Source organism: Pan paniscus, chromosome 9, assembly GCF_029289425.2.
Source record: "Pan paniscus chromosome 9, NHGRI_mPanPan1-v2.0_pri, whole genome shotgun sequence".
Classification (NCBI taxonomy): Eukaryota; Metazoa; Chordata; class Mammalia; order Primates; family Hominidae; genus Pan; species Pan paniscus.
The window spans coordinates 13,164,219-13,183,900 of record NC_073258.2 but is presented as its reverse complement, the minus strand read 5'-3'; the positions used below and the strand labels follow the sequence as shown (position 1 = coordinate 13,183,900).

At 46.8% G+C, this 19,682-nt stretch overlaps 2 protein-coding genes across 3 annotated transcripts in view; one reads left to right on the top strand and one right to left on the bottom strand.

The window, feature by feature from the left end:
* CTR9 (CTR9 homolog, Paf1/RNA polymerase II complex component) overlaps nucleotides 1-11,783 on the bottom strand; it is a 49,385-nt gene extending 37,602 nt beyond the window's left edge. The window contains exon 1 of the mRNA XM_003818160.4: nucleotides 11,633-11,783. The gene's annotated coding sequence lies outside the window, so the exon portion shown is untranslated. The remainder of the gene's footprint in view (nucleotides 1-11,632) is intronic.
* Nucleotides 11,784-11,894: 111 nt separating this feature from the next.
* IRAG1 (inositol 1,4,5-triphosphate receptor associated 1) overlaps nucleotides 11,895-19,682 on the top strand; it is a 158,456-nt gene continuing 150,668 nt past the window's right edge. Inside the window, exon 1 of one of the 2 annotated variants that reach the window (XM_055094110.2) lies at nucleotides 11,895-12,837. In XM_055094110.2, the coding sequence (XP_054950085.1) occupies nucleotides 12,736-12,837 (102 nt within the window). In that variant the 5' untranslated portion in view covers nucleotides 11,895-12,735. The remainder of the gene's footprint in view (nucleotides 12,838-19,682) is intronic. The other variant, XM_055094109.2, reaches the window with a different exon arrangement.

Sequence of the window (19,682 nt, the reverse complement as noted above, 5' to 3'; positions counted from 1 at the left end):
TCTGTAAAAGGGTCTTGTACATGACAGTCCTTCAAATGTTTGACCATGGTACTCATTCCACCAGACTCTGGACTGCTTTTTTTTTTTTTTTTTTTTTTTTTTGAGACAGAGTCTCACTCCATCACCCAGGCTGGAGTGCAGTGGTGCAATCTCAGCTCACTGCAACCTCCGCCTCCTGGGTTCAAGTGATTCTTTTGCCTCACCCTCCCGTGTAGCTGGGACTACAGGTGTGTGCCACCATGCCTGGCTAATTTTTGTATTTTTAGTAGAGACAGGGTTTCACCTTATTGGCCAGGCTGATCTCAAACTCCTGACCTCAGGTGATCCACCTGCCTCAGCTGCCCAAAGTGCTGGGATTACAGGCGTGAACTACAGCACCCAACCTCTAGACTGTTTTTATTCCCCTTGGCCTTTCCTCACACAACATCATTTATACAGTACTTATGATGTGTCAGGAACTCTTCTAAATGCTTTATATATATATTAACTAATTTAATCCTCACAAGAGTCCTGTGATGTGGGTACTGTTATAGTCCGCATTTTACAGATAAAGAAATGGAGGCACATGGTAGCTCAAACAGGGAAAGGTTTTTTTATTTTTTTGTTTTTTTAATTTTAACTTTTAGGTTCATGGGTACCTGTGCAGATTTGTTACGTAGGTAAACTCGTGTTACAGGAGTTTGTTGTACACTTATTTCGTCACCTAGGTACTAAGCCTAGTACCCAATACTTTTCTGCTCCTCTCCCTCCTCCCACCCTCAACCCTCAAGTAGGCACCAGTGTGTGTTGGTCCCTTCTTTGTGCCCATGTGTTCTCATCATTTAGCTCCTACTTATAAGTGAGAACATGGGGTATTTGTTTTTTTATTCCTGTGCTAGTTGGCTAAGGATAATATAAGGAATTATTAACTGTGCTGAAAGGATTACTAAACTATGTAAAGAAACTCTGCTCGGTACCCTAGGGCTGAGGCAGGGCACCGAAAGAAGCCAACCTTGGGAGTAATTCGGATCTCACTGGAGAAGGTGTGGTTCAGCCACCAAGAGCAGTGTCTGGTTAGGCCAGGCTGGAGCTGGCTGGAGTTGCTGGACAAGCAGTTGGCCACCCCTAGAATGCAGGAAGATGTGCAGGCCATCAGCATGTGGTGGCCTGGGTGGTCAGGACACTGGTTTGGGCAGGAGGCCTTCAGAGCATGTGAGCCACACAGGGGCTTCACAGGGGCTCTGGTTTTTGCCGAGAGGGCTCTGGAAAGGTTGTGGGTAAGTCGAGCTGCAGGGTTGCAGAGACATAGTGCTCTGAGTGCCTGACTGGGGCAAAGCCACCATGCGTCCTCATGCTCACCCCACCAACCCTCGACCTTGGCAAAATGGCAGGAAGGCCTTTTCCTCCTGCATCATCCCTCCAGCCTCCAACTGAGAAAGCTTAACATCGTGCCCACTTTAAGGGAGAGACACTTAGAGGAAATCTGTTGCCTAGGGCAGAGCATACATTGAAAGGCTCATTCCATGAGCTGAGAGGCAATAAATTGATAATGAACAATTGAGCACCAGGTTTTTAAAAAATTCAAGTCAAAAAATAATATAAACCCAAGGTAAAAATTTTCAAATCCTTTAACTTTACTTTAGGATGATAGAAAATGAAAACAGACACTCATTTTTCTTCCCTCTCATCCAATTTTCTCTCCCTAAAAGCATACTTTCCTGTGATTCTTTCCAGAAAAAAAATTGCATCTACCTACATTATGTGTCAGTGTTATAATTTATACAAAGGGGATAATTTGTCCTCTACACCATGCTTTTTTTTTCACTTAACATATCTTAAAAATCTTTCCACATCACATATCCAGAACTACTTTTTTTTTTTTTTTTTTTTTTTTTTGGACAGTGTCTCACTCTCATCCAGGCTGGAGTGCAGTGGTGCAATCATAACTCACTGCAGTCTTGAACTCCTGGGCTCAAGCGATCCTCCTGACTTGGCTTCTCAAGTAGCTGGGACTACAGGCGTGTGCTACCATACCTGGCTAAATTTTTTGTGGGGAGGAAGGTGGGCAGAGTCTTGCTCTGTCATCCAGGCTGGAGTGCAGTGACTCAATCTCAGTTCACTGCAACCTCCACCTCCCGGGTTCAAGATTCTTGTGCCTCAGCCTCCGGAGTAGCTGGGATAACAGGCGTGTGCCACCACACCTGGCTAATTTTTTGTATTTTTAGTAGAGATGGGGTTTCATCATGTTGGCCAGGCTGGTCTCAAACTCCTCGCTTCAAGTGGTCAACTCGCCTCGGCCTCCCAGAGTGCTGGGTTTACAGGTGTGAGCCACCATGCCCAGCCTGGCTAATTTTTAAAAATAATTTTTTGTAGGGATGGGAGTTTCACTATGTTGCCCAGGCTGGTCTTGAACTTCTGGCCTCAAGTAATCCTCCCACCTTGGCCTCTCAAAGTGCTGGGATTACAGATGTGAGCCACCATGCCTGGCCTAGTTTATTCTCTTTAATCACTGTATGGTATTGTGTCATGTGGATGATGGATGATGGATCATTTAGGTACTTTTGATGAACACTTTGGGTTTGGCTTTTATAAAAATTCTGCCATGAAGATTCCTGTACATATATATGGCTCAGTTTTGTAGCTATAATAAACTATTTCTAAATTCTTTGCTATGTGAAAGGATATGTGCCTTTTACATTTTGATAGATTTTGTCAAATTAACGTGCAATAAGATTGCATCAGTTGTACTACCCTCTCATTAAAAGTGGGTGGCGGTATTCCTTCCCTCATATTCCTGCCAGCACTCGGGAAGACTTTCACCAGTTTAAGTGGAAAGAAAACGTTTTCTCGCTATTTTGATTTGCATTTCTTCTACTATACCTCAAGTAGAGCATCTCTCCATATGTTTACAGTCTTTGGAATTTGTTTTTCTATAAACCATTTCTATCCTTTGCACAATTTTCTATTAGGTTGTTCTTTTTTGTTGTTGTTGCATTCATGTGTATCAGTTCTATTTATGTTAAGAAAAAAAGCTCTTTTACAAATATGTTTTCAATATTTTCCCTGTTTTTGTTTTTGTAGAGATAGGGGGTCTCACTATGTTGTACAGGCTGTTCTCAAACTCCTGGCTCAAGCAATCCACCTGCCTGGGCCTCCCAAGGTGCTGGGACTGTTTTCCTTATTTTTGAACTGAGTCTTTTGATTTAGTTGTTTTATTTTTCCTTCTTTTTTTGTACCAAAGTTAGATTGCTACTTAGACAAACTTATTAATTTTTTGCCTTATTGCTTCTGGGTTTTGGGCTTTTCAAACAAAGTCCTCACCTTTCTTAGATTTGTAATAAATTGATCCACATTCTAAGATATTTTATGATTTTTTTTTACAAGTATTTGATTCACTAACATTGTTAGGATAAGGAGTCAGAGAGGAACTCGCCCTTGTCATCTTAACAGGTACTGACCAGCTGTACTATCATCATTTGTTTACTAATCTCTCTTTTCCCAGGTAATTAGAAATCTCACCTTTACTTTACACTAAATTCCCTGTACATTTGAGTCTACTTCTGATTTTTCTTTGGTTCCACTAATTTCTTCTCTTATATCAAATTGGTTTACTTAATGGAGTTTCAAAATATGTTTTGATATCAGGATAGACCTAGAAGTGGGCATACTTTGGATGGGGCAAATGGAGAAGATCTTGTTGACTAGGTGACAGGTAGGCTGACATTTGAAGAGTAGGAAGTAACCAGCTTCACAGAGATGAGGCAGGAGCATTCCAGGTAGAGGAAGCTGCATGTACAAGAGCTGGAGGCAGAAAACAGCTTGGCATGCGTACAGGAGGTTAAACGAAAAAAAGGCCAGTGGTGAGCACATTAAACAAGGGAGAGAAGGATGTGAAATGGGATGGGGAAGCTAGGCCAGATTTTGTAGGACTTCGTAGACCGTGGTAAGGAGCTTGTTTTGTCCTGAGCACAAAGGGAAGCAGTTAATGAATTTGAAGTAGGAAACTGACATGCTCCAATTTCCCAGAGGATGACGTCGTCACTCTGGCTGTTATGTGGAGGTGGAGGGGACAGGTGTGGAACTTTAAAAAATATCATCGGCTGGATGCAGTGGGTCACACCCACAATCCTAGCACTCTGGGAGGCAGAGGCAGGAGGATGATCTGAGCTGAGGAGTTTGAGAACAGCCTGGACAACATAGCAAGACCTTGTCTCCACTAAAAAACGTGTGTGTGTGCGTAAATGTGTAAAATATTTGGGCTTATCTATATTATAAAGTCTCAGCAAGTGAGCAAGTGATACATTTGCTGAGATGGGGAAGGCAGGTTTGGGAGTGACAGAGCCAGGATTAAATCAGGGTTGAGACACTAAGTTTGACAGATCTGGGAAATCCAAAAGCTGAGAGCGGGCAGGTGGTTCTTTGATACGTGTGGATCTGGAGCCAGAAGGAGGGGTCTAGGTGGAGACACCAATCCAAATAGGAATGTTATTCAAAATCACAGGAATGGAGGAGATGATGGAGGAGAAGTAGAGTGTGGAGAGAGAAGAAAAGAGGGCCCAGGACCAGGCCCAGAGGAGCATCAGCATTTAGAGATGGGTGGAGGCGAAGGAGTCTGCAGGACACTGGTGAGCTGGTGTGGTACGGAGAGTTGGAGGGCATGATCTCAAAATCCCACTTCTTCTTTTTTTAAATTTTTATTTTTATTTTTTTGAGATTGAGTCTCACACTGTCACTCGGACTGGAGTGCAATGGCATGATCTCTGCTCACTGCAACCTCCACCTCCCGGGTTCTAGCGCTTCTCCTGCTTCAGCCTCCTGAGTAGCTGGAATTACAGGTGTCTGCCACCACGCCTGGCTAATTTTTTATGTTTTTAGTAGAGTCGGGGTTTCACTATGTTGGCTAGGCTTATCTCAAACTCCTGACCTCATGATCTGCCTGCCTTGGCCTCCCAAAGTGCTGGGATTACAGGTGTGAGTTACCATGCCGGGCCTTTTTTTTTTTTTTTTTTTTTTTTGAGACGGAGTCTCCCTCTGTCACTCAGTGATGTGAAGTGATCTTGGCTTACTGCAACCTCCCCATCCTGGGTTCAAGCAATTCTCCTGCCTCAGCCTCCTGAGTAGCTGGGACTACAGGCACATGCCACCATGCCCAGCTAATTTTTAAATTTTTTTGGTGGAGACGGGGGTTTCACCATATTGGCCAGGCTGGTCTCGAACTCCTGACCTCAGGTGATCTGCCCGCCTCGGCCTACCAAGCTGCTGGGATAACAGGTGTGAGCCAACGCCTCACAACCCCACTTCTCAACCCTTCCATGGCTCCCACAGCACTTAGAATAGAGTCCAAATCCCTTTCCATTCTCATCGAGGCCCTGCCCCCTCTGGCTAACCTCCAGCTATAGCTACTCCCTACCTCTATCACCTTTTCTGGGGCCTTCACGACAGCCTTCTTGTGCCTCTCCCTGGAATACCCACCCCAAACCCCTTATCCCTTGGATGTGACTCGTGTTCATGCTTAAGTTGCCTCCTTATCTTCCCTGAAGCTTCCGCTTGTCTTAGTCTATCCCAGCATCTTACTGAGTTCCTTTATCATGATTCACAACTGTGTATTTGTGTATACAGAACAGTGAGCGCCATTTGGGCAAGGATAGTTTCTTTTTGTATCCTTAGTACCAACCCAGTGCCTAGCAAATAGTAGAGGTGCAATAAACATATGACTCATAAATGAATGAATAAGCCCTTTTAATCTTCACCCTGGTCCTGTGAGGTAGGGATTATAACCTCTGTTTTCCTTTAAAAAAAATCGAGGACAGGAGACTCTGAACGACTAGGAAACCGTTCACAGGTTCCAGCACGCTGAGGAGTGATGGGTGGGTGAAAGTATTGGTGAACCTGTTCCAGCCTCCAGATCACAGAGGAACATGAAAAGGTTGGCCAAGGGCCCCCGGTGTTCTTGGTGGCTGGTGAGCCCCGGGGCTATGTAGGCAAGGGCCCAGCAGAGGGCAGCAGAGGGCTGCACTGGACTGGGATCGCCGGAGGGAGCAGGCCCTGGGCGGAGCAAGGGGTGGGCGACCAGGCACTGGGCTGGGACTTGGGGAGATGACCTTGTTTTGTCTAATCCTTTGTAGGACTCTAGAGTGCGCTGATGGAGCGCTTGAGGCAACGTTCCTATTTGTGTTTACATGTGCCGATCCTCACCACAGAGTATAAGGAAGCCGTCTTTCTTACCGTGGGGCCCTTGTTGGAAAGGTCACTAAGTTTCTCCAAGGAGGCGGGAGGAGAGGACAGAGGACAGAGGACGGGGGTGGGGGTGACGGAGGGCCCTGAGGTGGAATGGTGAGTACAAATGTGCAAATGAGATTTTTGGCCTTGGCTGCTAGGGGACAAACGTCCTAGGGTGGCGTCCAGCAGTTAGCGCCAGGCAGGGAGCTGGGAAGGCTCTGAGACAGCTGGGTGGGGGAAATAGGAGGTCATAATTGATTCAGGGACACACATTGTCAGAAATGATTTTCTAGGTTTCTTATGCTCTCTGAATGGATTTCCTTTCTCTTCTCCTTTTTCGTTAGGAAAGTTGTTAAAATTTCCACCCTATCATCTATGCTTAGGGGAAAAGGGATTTTGCTCATAAACGGGGGCGAGGGTTGGGGGATGGGGGAGCCCCTTGGGGGCCAGCAAGGTGGTAGCAGCAGAGTCAGAATGGAAGGCCCCAACAATAATGATATAATGGACAATGGGGACTGGTGGGGGTGGAGGGAAGGTTGGGAGGGGAGTAGGGATAAAAGACTACATATTGGGTACAGTGTACATTGCTGGGGTGACGGGTGCAATACAATGTCAGAAATCACCACTGATGGACTTATCCATGTAACCAAAAACCGCCTATACCCCAAAAACTATTGAAATAAAAATAAAATAAAAATTTAAAAAATAATGCAAGGCACACTTAGTCCAGCATATGGTCTTCTCAACTAATACAAACATACACACACACTTATATGCACAATCACAACATACATGCTTACACAGTCACATCACATGTATAATACACTCTCATACCCACAAACACACACCTCACACACTGACACATCACACATACACACTGACACAACACAATACACCCACACCCACACTGAAGAAGGGTCTTTGGGGTGAATATCTGCAGTTGCCATTTCAGGTTCCCCCTTCCACACCCCCATCCTATTGTGGTTTAAGTCTAGCATCAAACCAACTCTTAGTTTCAGGGGTCAGTTCCAATTGGCCTAAACCCATCAACATAATCCCTGCCCCCTTGGCATTCCCTTGGCCACTGCGATTGTTTTAGGGGTGGGCATACAACCACACTGATCCCCCAGACATGAGTGAGGAAGCGCTGAGCCCTGGACGCTGTCAGCTGCCTTGTGCTACCTCAAGGAAAGGCTGGTTTAGAAAAAGCTGACTGGGAGGCAGAGGTGAGAAACTTTCAGACAAGCAGAGCTGCAGCCCCCAAAACACTGGGAGCTGTCAACAGCCCGTGCCAGAAGCCCACGTTACCTCTAAACTTTAGATTTTGTAAACCAATACATTGTTTTGGTTGTTTAAGGCATTCAAGTTGAATTTTCTTTCCCTTCCTCCCTTCCTTCCTTCCTTTCTTTCATCTCACTGTGTCACCCAGACTGGAGTGCAGTGGTATGATCGTAGCTCACTATAGGCTCAAACTCATGGGCTCAAGCAATCCTCCCACCTCAGCCTCCTGAATAGCTAGGATTACAGGTGGGTGCCACTGCGCCCGGCAATTTTCTGTTTCTTATACCTGAAAATCTCAGAATGGATCTACTGCTCCCAGAACTTTTTTATGGGAAAGCCCAGGAGGGGTCCAGCCTCCTCTTTAAGGAGGACTGCTCCTTCCTCCCCCTCCTTTGTCCTCTTGGTCCTCAAAGTAACCGCACGCACCTGACACAGTTCTTGGAGCCTTATGCATATAACAGAGAAGAAGAAAATAGTATTTAAAACCATGGCCCACTGTAGCCGCTTTGCCTTAAAAAGGAAAGTGACACAATTGAAATCTGTAACAAATCTCTAAATAGATCTTGTTCCTTGCAGAGGCCAAGATGAGATTCCAGCCAATGTTTGGAAATTTCAAAGAGCAGGAAACCTAGGCTGACATGGTGGCTCTCAGGGCACAGGATTATTATTTATATATATAATATATTCAATTATATCAGTATATATTATATATATTTAAATGTATTCATTTAATGAGTGAATTAAGCACCCTAAAAAGTGAGCATTGCTTTCCCCATTTTACAGATTATGAATGAGGCTCAGAGACAGAATCACCCACTCAGCTACAAAGGGGTGGAACTGGGCTTCCAAGCCAGGGCTTCTTGGCTCTAAAGTTTGTGGTTGCCCTTCCAGAACAGAATGCCACTTGCCACCCCCATAGCGGCCTCCTGCCTGTGATTTGGTCTAGGTGGGCTTCTCGGGAAGGGACATGTTAAAGAGGTAGAAGGCAAGTTTTATTTGTATGTTTACTTAACTTCTCATGTTTATTTAAACTTTCATGGGAGTGACAGAGGGGGGATGGGGAGAATAGAGAAACTCTTTTTTTTCTGAGACAGAGTCTCACTGTGTAACCCAGGCTGGAGTGCAGTGGCACGATCTTGGCTCACTGCAACCTCCACCTCTGGGGTTCAAGTGATTCTTGTGCTTCAGCCTCCCGAGTAGCTGAGACTACAGGTGCATGCCACCACCCAGCTAATTTTGTATTTAGTAGAGATGGGGTTTTGCCATGTTGGCCAGGCTGGTCTGGAACTCCTGGGCTCAGGTCATCTGCCCACCTCTGCCTCCCAAAGTGCTGGGATTACAGGCGTGAGCCACTGCACCTGGCAGAGAAACTCTTATACCAGGATTCTGATCATGGTAGGAAGGAGAAGCCCAGTGGGCCTTGGAAAGTCAAACTCTGCTGGGGAGGCAGTGTGGCATAGTGCTGGGCACACAGGCTTAGAGCCCAGCTAGACTGAATTCAAGTCCCAGGGCCACGGTGTATTAACCGTGATCTCACACAAGTTAATAAACCTATTAAGACTTGAGTTTCTATTAACCTATTAACTTAATAGGTTAATAAACCTATTAAGACCTTAAAAATGAGACCTACCTCCTAAGGTCTTTGAGGAAATCAAACCAAAAACCACAAGTAAAGCACTTAGCATAGTGCCTAGCATCCCTCAAATGATAGCTGTCATCATACACATTAAAATACATAGTGCTTGGAAGATTCGGAGGCATTCTAAAGTCCCCTCCTGGTAAACATTGCCATGCTCATATACTACGCCATACTGAGAGGGCACGGGAAAGCAGCTCATGCACAGTGCTTTTTTCTGTTTTTGGCGCTTGGGAGCAAGCTGGTGGGAAGTGGGGTGGGCTTTGACTTGGACTACCTCTGTCATTGGCTATTGGTATGAAAGGAGAAGGACCTGCTTACTATACAAAAGGCCAATATCCGTCATGGAGACATGAGGACAGAGGGATTGAAATATATTTGGTTTTTCGGTGCCAGGAAGCCTGGCACAGAAGAGCTGGTTCTCAGAGATCCGGGTGCCCACTCTCTCTGACATCTGGCCCAGAAATCAAGCTGGAGGAGGTAGGAAATCTGATCACCATGCTTGGCCAGGACCTGTTCAGAGATTGTCAAGGCTGGGATAGGGGTGCAGGTCAGGTCTGCCCTGGGAGCTGGCTAGAAGGAAGGTGAGGCAGGCAAGGCACTCGGGGCACAGCATTTGAGGAGACACTCACTCTCAGGTGCTGACCCTGCACTTGCATGGGCCAGAGAAGGAGTGTCTTCTTCAATTCTGTGTCCTGGGTACCCCCCCTTGACTCCCTAGCTAGCAGGGAGAGAGAGAGAGAGAAAGAGAGAGACAGAGAGAGAGAAGATGCAAGGAAGATGAAAGTCATAGTCCTTTATAGCCTAATCTCAGAAGTGACACCCCATCACTTTAGTCCTATTATGTTAGAAGCAACTCACTCTGTACAGTACACACACACACACACACACACACACACACACACACGAGGGGACACACCAAGATGTGACTGTAACTGCCTATTGGGTTCTCCTTGCCTGCTGCCTAGACAGAGCCAATTTATCAAGACAGGGAAATTGCAATAGAGAAAGAGTTTAATTCACACAGAGTCAGCTGTGTGGGAGACCAGAGTTTTATTATTACTCAAAGCTGTCTCCCTGAAAACTCGAGGATTGGGGTTCTTAATGATAATTTGCTGAGTAGGGTGTCGGGAAGTGGGGAGTGCTGATTGGTCAGGTGGGATATGAAGTCATAGGGAGTTGAAGCTGTCCTCTTGCACTGAGTCAGTTCCTGGGTAGGGGCCACATGACTGGATGAGCCAGTTTATCAATCTGGGTGGTACCAGCTCATCCTTTGAGGGCAGGGTCTGCAAAATATCTCAAGCACTGATCTTAGGCTTTACAATAGTGATATTAGCCCCAGGATGCAATTTGGGAAGGTTCAGAATCTTACAGCCTCCAGCTGCATGACTCCTAAACCACAATTTCTAATCTTGTGGCAAATTTGTTAGTCCTGCAAAGGCAGTCTAGTTCCCAGGCAGGAAGGGGGTTTGTTTTGGGAAAGGGCTGTTATCATCTTTATTTCAAAGTTAAACTATAAACTGACTTCCTCCCAAAGTTAGTTCGGCCTGTGCCCAGGAATGAACACGGACAGCTTGGAGGTTAGAAGCAAGATGGAGTCAGTTAGGTCAGATCTCTTTCACTGTCATAAATTTCTCAGTTAAAATTTTTGCAAAGGTGGTTTCATGACTATCCAGATCATCAAGACCATTTCAGAAGTGGCCTACCACAGGAAGGGAGTAGAGGCAAACAATTGGGATTTACTGAGGTCTAAACATGTATGAGGGCATCTCATAATTATCCCATTAGGTTCTTTTTTTTTTTTCGAGGTGTTTTACTCTTGTTGCCCAGGCTGGAGTGCAGTGGGAAGATCTCAGCTCTCTGCATCCTCTACCTCCCCACCTCCTGGGTTGGGCTCAAGCGATTCTCCTGCCTCAGCCTCACAAGTAGCTGGGATTACAGGTGTCTGCCACCACACCTGGCTAATTTTTGTATTTTTAGTAGAGATGGGGTTTCACCATATTGGCCAGGTTGGTCTCGAACTCCTGACCTCAAATAATCTGCCCACCTTGGCCTCCCAAAGTGCTGGGATTACAGGCATGAGCCACCGCGCCTGGCCCCATTAGGTTCTCATGTTAGGCTTGTGAAGAGACCGGCCTCTGTTATTCTCTGCACAAAAGAACATCGAGGAAGGTTCTGAGGAATTGAAGCCCACTTGGGAGGCCCATATACGTCTGAGGAAGACAAGTCTGACTTCTGTGAGAAACTACAAGTGGGGGCCCTGAGGTTGGAGCTCAGAGATGAGTCAAGTTTGTAGCATGGTTGGCAACTGACAGACAAGCCGACTTCAAACCCAAAGCCACTGCTTGAGTGGGGAAGGTGGAGACTACTCTCTTGTGATGAAATGTGTGGGGGACAAAAATGAGGCTGCAGGACAGCTCTGCAGAGGCTGAGGTTGGGATTGGAGTTATGAAGCCACTGCACACCCATGTTCCTGAATCATCCATGATGTTGTAAGAAACAGCCACAAGCTCCTACCAGAAGAAGTCCTCTGAGAAGCTGCCTCTATGCTTCTGGAAGGGTGTCAGTGGGCATGCCAGCCCAGCAGAGTGTCACCCTGATGGCTGCCTCAGACAGAAGCTGGAAGACGAGGTGGGTCCTGAGACGATCAGGATGGTCAGAATAGGAGGAACCTGTGCACAGAGGACAGCAAAGTGGGGACTGTGTGGAACTTTTGGAATTTCTAATAGATGGATCTATAAGCTAAGCTACCTTTCCTTGGCTTGTATGATTTTTGGAGTTTCCCCTACTGTCCTGGGATGCAGCTGTATTGATGTGACTGGAGGAAAGGTGACATCCTCTGTATGGGCTGGGTGTGGTGGCTCATGTTTGTAATCCCAGTGCTTTAGGGGGGCCAAGGTGGGAGGATCACTTAAGCCCAGGAGTTTCAGACCAGCCTGAGCAACATTATGAGATCCTATCTTTACAAGTAATTAAAAAATTAGCTGGGCATGATGGTGTGCACCTGTGGTCCCAGCTTCTCAGGATGCTAAGGTGGGAGGATCGCTTGAGCCTGAGAAATTGAGGCTGCAGTGAGCTGTGATCGTGCTGCTGCACTCCAGCCTGGGTAACAGAGCAAGACCCTGTCTCAAAAAAATAAAAAACAACAACAAAAAAAACAAAACCCGCGAAAAAACCTTATTCTCTGTAAGCCTTAGTTCCCATATCTTTAATGTGGTGATAAGGCCTACTCATCGTGTTATAGGAATTGAGGGATATAAGTTACCTCTTTTACAGTAGGTGCCTAATAAAAGCGAATTCTCTTCTCCCCTCCACCTTCTTCCTCTCTCCCCCCATTCAAAATGATATGGTGTGGTTTATCTGTATACAGTAGATTGACACTCAACCTTTATTACGTCTGCCTTCTAGTGAACTCTCCGGTAGTGCGAAGGCTGGAAAGCTAAAAACTACGTTTCCCAGATTCCCATGCGGTCAGGGGTCCGAGGGCGTTAAGGCTCAGCGAATCAGACGCACTGTGTGAGATTTGGGCGGAAGCCAACGAAGACCCTTGCCTGCTGCTCCCGCTGTTTCTGCGGGCACTTCCGTGAGGGGACTGGCACTGCAGCCCTGTCACCGTCCTCATGACGTTGGGAGGCGAGGGGCATCCATTCTGCTGGGGGCCGGTCCTGGTCAGAGGCGACCCAGCAGCCCCCTTATTGGCACGGGGCCCAGGTTTCATTTGGGTAAGCCTTGCTGAAATCTCAACTTAAAGTCTCTTCTAAATCCCACCTAGTAGTTTTGTAAGACACTTAATACTTTGTCATAAATCCTCTCTTGCTTAATCTGGCCAGAGTGGATTTTGTCTTTTAAGCTAACCAATATAAGTGGTATGGAGAGATTTTTATTGCCAAATTCCTCTTGGAGCAATCAGTCTGTGTGTTTTGGAAAGATGCCTTGATAAGGGCTTGCAAGGAGGGTAGTTCCCCCCCACTCACACACCCCCCACCTCACTCCCACCCCAGCCCTCAGTGTCCTCTCACACTAAAGCTTTAGGAACTTTTTGAGTTGCTCCTGAAAAAGAGGAGAAAAGAGACAAAAGTATGGAGAGAAGGCAGAAGGACTCAGCAGATGGCAAAAGCCAGGTGTGGTATTATATGGCCCTTTTCCAGGAACCCCACCCCCACCCCATTTTTCCACAAAGCTTGTGTAAATGCTTGCGGTGGTCAACTTTTTGTTGTGGAAACGAACGAAGTGACTGAATTTTATGTTGGGGAGAACGTACTATGGGGACAGAAGGGATGTGAGAGGAGGCCAGAGTTTTGAGAGGTAAAAAGACCAGGAGACCACGAGTCCTCCCAGGGGACCAGCAGATATACTGGGGAGGGTGTTGAATCTCCAGTCCATGGGATTCAGAAGTCTAAGGCCATCTCACTTAGGTACTGAGGAGCAGAGGCCCTCTGCAGACAGCTGGAGTACACCTCAATAGCAATTAGGGCTGAGTCCTTTGCCCTCTGCTGGGCTCTTTACCTCACAACCTGATCTCCGTCTCCCTGAACTCAAAATACATAAGCTCCACAGCCCTTCAAAGTGTGAGTCACTTTCTCATCTATATTGACACTCATTTTGCTTATTGTTGTTTACCTTTTCTGCAAGACTGTCAGCTCCTGGAAGGCAGAGGTTTGGATCTAATTCATCTTTCAATCTTTAAAGTTATTACATGCAAGTGCTGTGTGTATGTGCCTTCGTGCATTTTTTTTCTGGGTAGAGTACCTACAACTTTAATCATATTCTCAAATGAGTCCAGGACCTAGAAAATGTTGAGAATCTGCATGAGGAAGTCTTTTGGGGGATGTCTGGATATTGTTTCTTGACTTACATGCAAAGGAGACTCATCTTTCAAAAGTAAAATCCATCTTATCCTCAAGCTTGTCTTCCATTGAGGGTGTGCATCCACTGAGATCTAAAGCTCATGGGCTATGCAGGAAACCTAGACTCAGTCTCTGGTTTCAAGATTCTGTCAATTAGGGGTTCAGCCAAGCAATGCTTGTTTATAGCTTCTTCCCCAGGATGCCTTGCCCTGCATTCAGAGAGGTTTACAAGCCAAGCCGACACCAAGTGAGTCCCACTGTGGGTGGGATCCATGGCTGCCATGTGCTTTCCAGCCTGCTGTCTCTTAAGCTGTAAATATTTATCAAGTGAATGTGGGATGTCAGGCTCCAAAGAGTGTCTAGGGCAGTGTGTGGGTGTGTGCGGGGGTGGTGCTGGAGAGTGAGAGCCCCATGAAAGCTGGTATGTGATGGTGATGCCTTAAGACAAGAATGATAATAAAAACCCCATCATGAGTCTGTATCTCAGCAGCTCAGGGCTGGTGGGAGATGAGCTCCATTCTAACCTGCACATCTCAGGCCAGAAACCATGGGCAAATGTCGGCAAAGCAAAGCTGGGTTCCTGACAACTGCTGAGTTTGTGAACTTTCTCAAGTTCCCATATTTATCTCGGAAATTAATCCAGTGACACTTCTATTTGGCTGACAGCATGGTGTGTGGGTGTGTGGATGAGTTCAGTAAGGGAGACAATAAAAGACTGGAGGGGGCCAGATTAATTTTTGGTTGGCATTTTATGAGTTTTAACTTGGAGTAATTGGTTGTTAAAATGGAACTGTGTAACTCTCAGTTGCAGCTGAGGCTCCAAAATCCCTGAACTTTCCAAGGTAAGATCACCTATGCCCCTCACACACTTAAGGATATGAAAGAGTTGAAGTAAAGGTGGCCAGGAGAAGCAGGCATTGGAGGAAGAATTTGATGAAAGCTGTCTGTGTGCTTTGAGTACCCCGCAACCGTCCAACTCTAGAAGGGGTTGTGGAAGGTCTGAGAATTTTTTTTTTTTTTTTTTTGAGACGGTCTTCCTCTGTCACCCAGGCTGGAGTGCAGTGGCGTGATCTGAGCTCACTGCAACCTCCACCTCTCAGGTTCAAGTGGTTCCTGCCTCAGCCTCCTGAGTAGCTGAGATTATAGGTGCATGCCACCACAATCAGCTAATTTTTGTATTTTTAGTAGAGATGGTGTTTCACCATGTTCGCCAGGCTGGTCTTGAACCCCTGACCTCAAGTGATACACCTGCCTTGGCCTCCCGAAGTACTGGGACTGCACCCCACCAGGTCTGAGCATTTTCTACTCTCAGGAAGCCACCCGACTACTCTGTACAAGTGCCACCCCACAGCCATGCCATACTAGCCACAATCTCATAGCGAAAGGATGTCCCACTCTTTCTCTGGACACCCTTGAGTCGGGATCTGAACAATGGGGTTGCTGCCACGTATGATGCCAAGAAAGCACACACCTCCATGTCAGAGCTTGTCAGCAGAAATAGCAAAAGGCATGGGAGCTCAGCCCACGCCTGACTTCTGCCCTCCATGTCTTGCTTTAGCACATCTCATTGGCAGGACCTAAATCCTCTCGGAAGGGTTGCCTGCAAGGAGTCTGGGGGATGTAGTTTTCTTTCATGAGCCTCTGCAGTGCAGGAAGGCTCACCAGGAGGAGGTAGGCATGGGTGCCGAGCATCAGTTCACCTTGGTTAACACACTCCTACTCATGCTCCAAGGCCCACATCAAGGTCCCCACTGAGACTCCTATCTCACTGTCACCTGCCCCCACCCCAGTAGAAAACTTCCTCCCTGTGATCCCTGGTTTATTGTAATCCAGGTAAGATATCAATCTCCTGTGTTAAGCTGAGAGTTTCTTGAGGGCAGGGATTTTGATTCATTTCTATGTCTCTAGCACCTAGTACAAAGCCAGATAAGTCATATCTGTAGTGGTTTTAAAACATGCCCACAAATGTTTTGATACTTCTCTCTTCATTTTTTTTAAGGCTAGTCAAATGAAACAGTGAGAGGAGAGAAGAAAAAAAGAAATCTGTAACTAGTTGTGATCAATTAGTTGTAAACACCACTGCATTCAGACCTGCCTATGTCTCTCTTCAAAAAGTAGAACCTAATTCCTCTCCCTTTGAGTATAGGCTAGACTTACTGACTCGCTTCTAATGAATAGAATGTGGTGGAAGTGATGCGTGACCCTGAGACTGGTCATAAAAGATACGACTTGGTCTCTCTTGGATCACCAGCCCTGGGGGAAGCCGGCTGCCATGTTGTGAGGACACTCAAGCAGCCCTCTGGAGGGATCTACATGTCAAGGAACTGAGGCCTCTTTTCCCCAACCAGCGCTAACTTAAGAGGCATTTTCCTCTCCCGGGAGGGAACCTCTTTCTCATCTAATGTGGGAGGGCATTCAAGTCTCTTGTCTTCTCTGATCCATTAATGTGGTTAAAAACCACAGCCTGTTGACTCATCCATCCTCTTTGTTTCCTATGAGATGAGGCATGGTGCACAAAAGGAGAAGGAATCAAGGGTGGACAAAATAGAACTAAGGCTGGGAGTTCCCTGTTCTCATCAGCGTTACTGGTTTTGGTTTGGCCAAGTCTGACTAATCTCACTGAGGAAGGTGAGGAAGGACACCTGCAGTGCAGAGCCCCCTCACCTCTCCTCATCAAAGAGAAGCTTGTGGTCCTGGTGAACCCCAGAGTCTCTGGCACGGGTCACACCTGAGGAAGAAGAGCTCATCAAAGAGTAGCTTTGACTGGGCATGGTGGCTCATGTCTGTAATCCTAGCACTTTGGGAGGCCAAGGCAGGAGGATTCCTTGAGCCCAGGAGTTTGAGATCAGCCTGGGCAACATAGCTAGACCCTGCCTCTACAAATGATTAAAAAATTAGCTGGGCATGATGGCATGTGCCTGTGATCCCAGCTACTCAGCTTCAGTGAGCCATGTTTGCACCACTGCACTCCAGCGTGGGTAACAGACCAAGACCCCGTCTCAAAAACAAACAAACAAACAAAAAGCAGTCTTCCAGGCCTGGACCACCCTAGTTGGCCTGCATGCAAGCAAGTGATCTGGAAAGGCTGCACCCCACAGCCGAGAGAGAGAAGGGTTGTTACCCAGCAGTAATGCAAGAGCATTTAATGCAGGCGCATTAAGCCCAGCTCTCCAAGCAACATCTCCAACAGGAAGGCCCTCCTTTTCTCTGTTTCTTGAGGCAGTTGGGGATAAATGAGCAGCTGCCCTCAAGCAAACCAGCTGAGTGTAGAAATTTACTTCTTCAAGAAGGCAGGCCCTTGGCATTCCTTGACCTGCTTTTCCCATGCTGAAATCCTGTCTTTTTTGTTTCTAATTACACAACTAATACATTTTCATTACTAAAAAAAGTTTAAACAGTACAGTTATATGGAGTAAAAACACAATGTTCTTGACAACCTACCCCCCAGTCTCATTTCCTCCCTGCAGGTAACTATGGCTAACAGTTTGACATGTAGCCTGCCAGACCGCATGGATATAGAAGTATCACACTTTATATGTTGCCCTGCAACCTGGCTGTTTTTTTCTTCTCTTCATCTTTTTTCATGTATGTACGGAAAGAACTCACTCATTTTTCTAAGAGCTGTGAAATATATCATAGTATATGCAAGAGGAAGAAACTTCTGTAGAGTGAAGAGTATGGGTGTTGAATGGGGAGTTCTGCTGAGCACCTAGAAGGGTTTGGATGGTGAGGGTTGGGGACAGAGTAATGGAGAGCTGAATTACCCTTTCCAATAGAGGGGAGGGAATCTGGAGCTTCTGAGGCTCCCTGGGGTGGAGGGAGAATGGGGGAAGGAAGAGGTTGCTGACAAGATGGAATATGAGTGCCCTCCCCACAGTGGTCCTCCCCACAGCCCTCACATCTTCAACAAGTTTACTAAATCTGTGAATGAACATATTCCCCACCTGATATCTCAAGGATGCACTATAGCTCTTGGGACGTTGTTTGTTAAATTGTTATTTCCAGGTCTGTAAGAATTATGCTGCTACTTATGTTTCTCTGTGTGGGGAGGTAGAAAGAAACCATAGTTTAGGATATGCGTTTCTGAAATCTGAGAATGGAGATGATCTTCACAATGTCTGGCAGAACAGCACATGAATATGGAGGCCTGCTGTGTGCCAGCCCTTGTGCTGCACTGAAATGCCAAGGAGGCTGAGCTGACTCAGGCATCAACCTCAGCGCCCAGCCCCACAGGGCCGACAAGCTTAGGGGTCAGGCATGCATACAGAGAGTGGCCACACTGGGCGCGGTGGCTCGCGCGGTGGCTCACGCCTGTAATCCCAGCACGTTGGGAGGCCGAGGCAGGTGGATCACCTGAAGTTGGGGGTTCGAGACCAGCCTGACCAACACGGAGAAACCCCATCTCTACTAAAAATACAAAATTAGCTGGGTGTGGTGGCTCATCCCTGTAATCCCAGTTACTTGGGAAGGCTGAGGCAGGACAATCGCTTGAACCCGGGAGGCAGAGGTTGCCGTAAGCTGAGATCGTGCCATTGCACTCCAGCCTGGGCAACAAGAGTGAAACTCCATCTCAAAAACAAAAAACAAAAAACAAAAACAAAAACAAAAACAGAGAGTGGCCACAAATACTAGGAGAGCCACAGACAGGGAATTACAAGCATGTGATGCCTCTGCCCCACTCCCCACATTCACTCTTTTGGCAAATGTCCCTGATTGATCACGGAAGTATTTCTTGCTGAGCCCAGAAGCTGATTCGGAATCTTCTTAACACAGTGCTACAGGCAGCTGTCACCAATCAGTCAGAATTGGATGGTTGATGGGATGTATTTGCCACCCTGCTATAGGTTCAACTTAAAATGGGATTCTGAAATGTTGCCTTTTACAGAAATTTTATTTTTCTTTCTTTCTTTATTGTTATTATTATTTTTTGAGACCTAGTCTCACTCTGTTGCCCAGGCTGGAGTGCAGTGGCATGATCTTGGCTCGCTGTAACCTCTGTCTCCTGGGTTCAAGTGATTCCCGTGCCTCAGCCTCTGGAGTAGCTGGGATTCCAGGTGTGTGCCACCACGCCCAGGTAATTTTTGTATTTTTAGTAGAGACAAAGTTTTGCTGTGTTGGCCAGGCTGGTCTCAAACTCCTGGCCTCAAGTAATTTACCTGCCTCGGCCTCCTAAAGTGCTGGGATTGCAGGTATGAGCCACCATGCCTGGCCAAAAAATTTCTTCCCACTGGCATGGTGGGAAGATGGGTGAGTGGAGCTCAGAGGGGAAGTGAGTCCCCCGCACCCACTTCCTGAGGCTGGCCTGGGTCGCATCTGGTGAGCCTGGAAGCCCATATTGGAAGCCCTAGGCACTTGAGGAAGCAATGGTGGCTGGCTGATAGTGGCAGGGGAACCTCAGGAAGGGGCTGGAGCACATCTGCTGGGCCAGTTGGTATGCTATCTGCCAGGAAGTCAGGGCCTGGAATCAGAAGAGAAATGAGGGGAGTGTTCTGCCCAGCAGCCGTTAAAGGCCTTTCATGATCCTTGGACTTGAACCAGACATCACAGGGCCAGAAGATGTGAAAGCCCACATGAAAGCCACATGAAAACCCCGCAGCAGCTCTATGCCTGCCGTTGAGTGAACTGCCTTGCACAGGGTTGGTCCCCTTTGCTTCATTTGTCCAACAGTAGTTACTTCTCTGGAAGTTAGGCAAGAAGCGCCTGCTCTTCTCTATCTCATT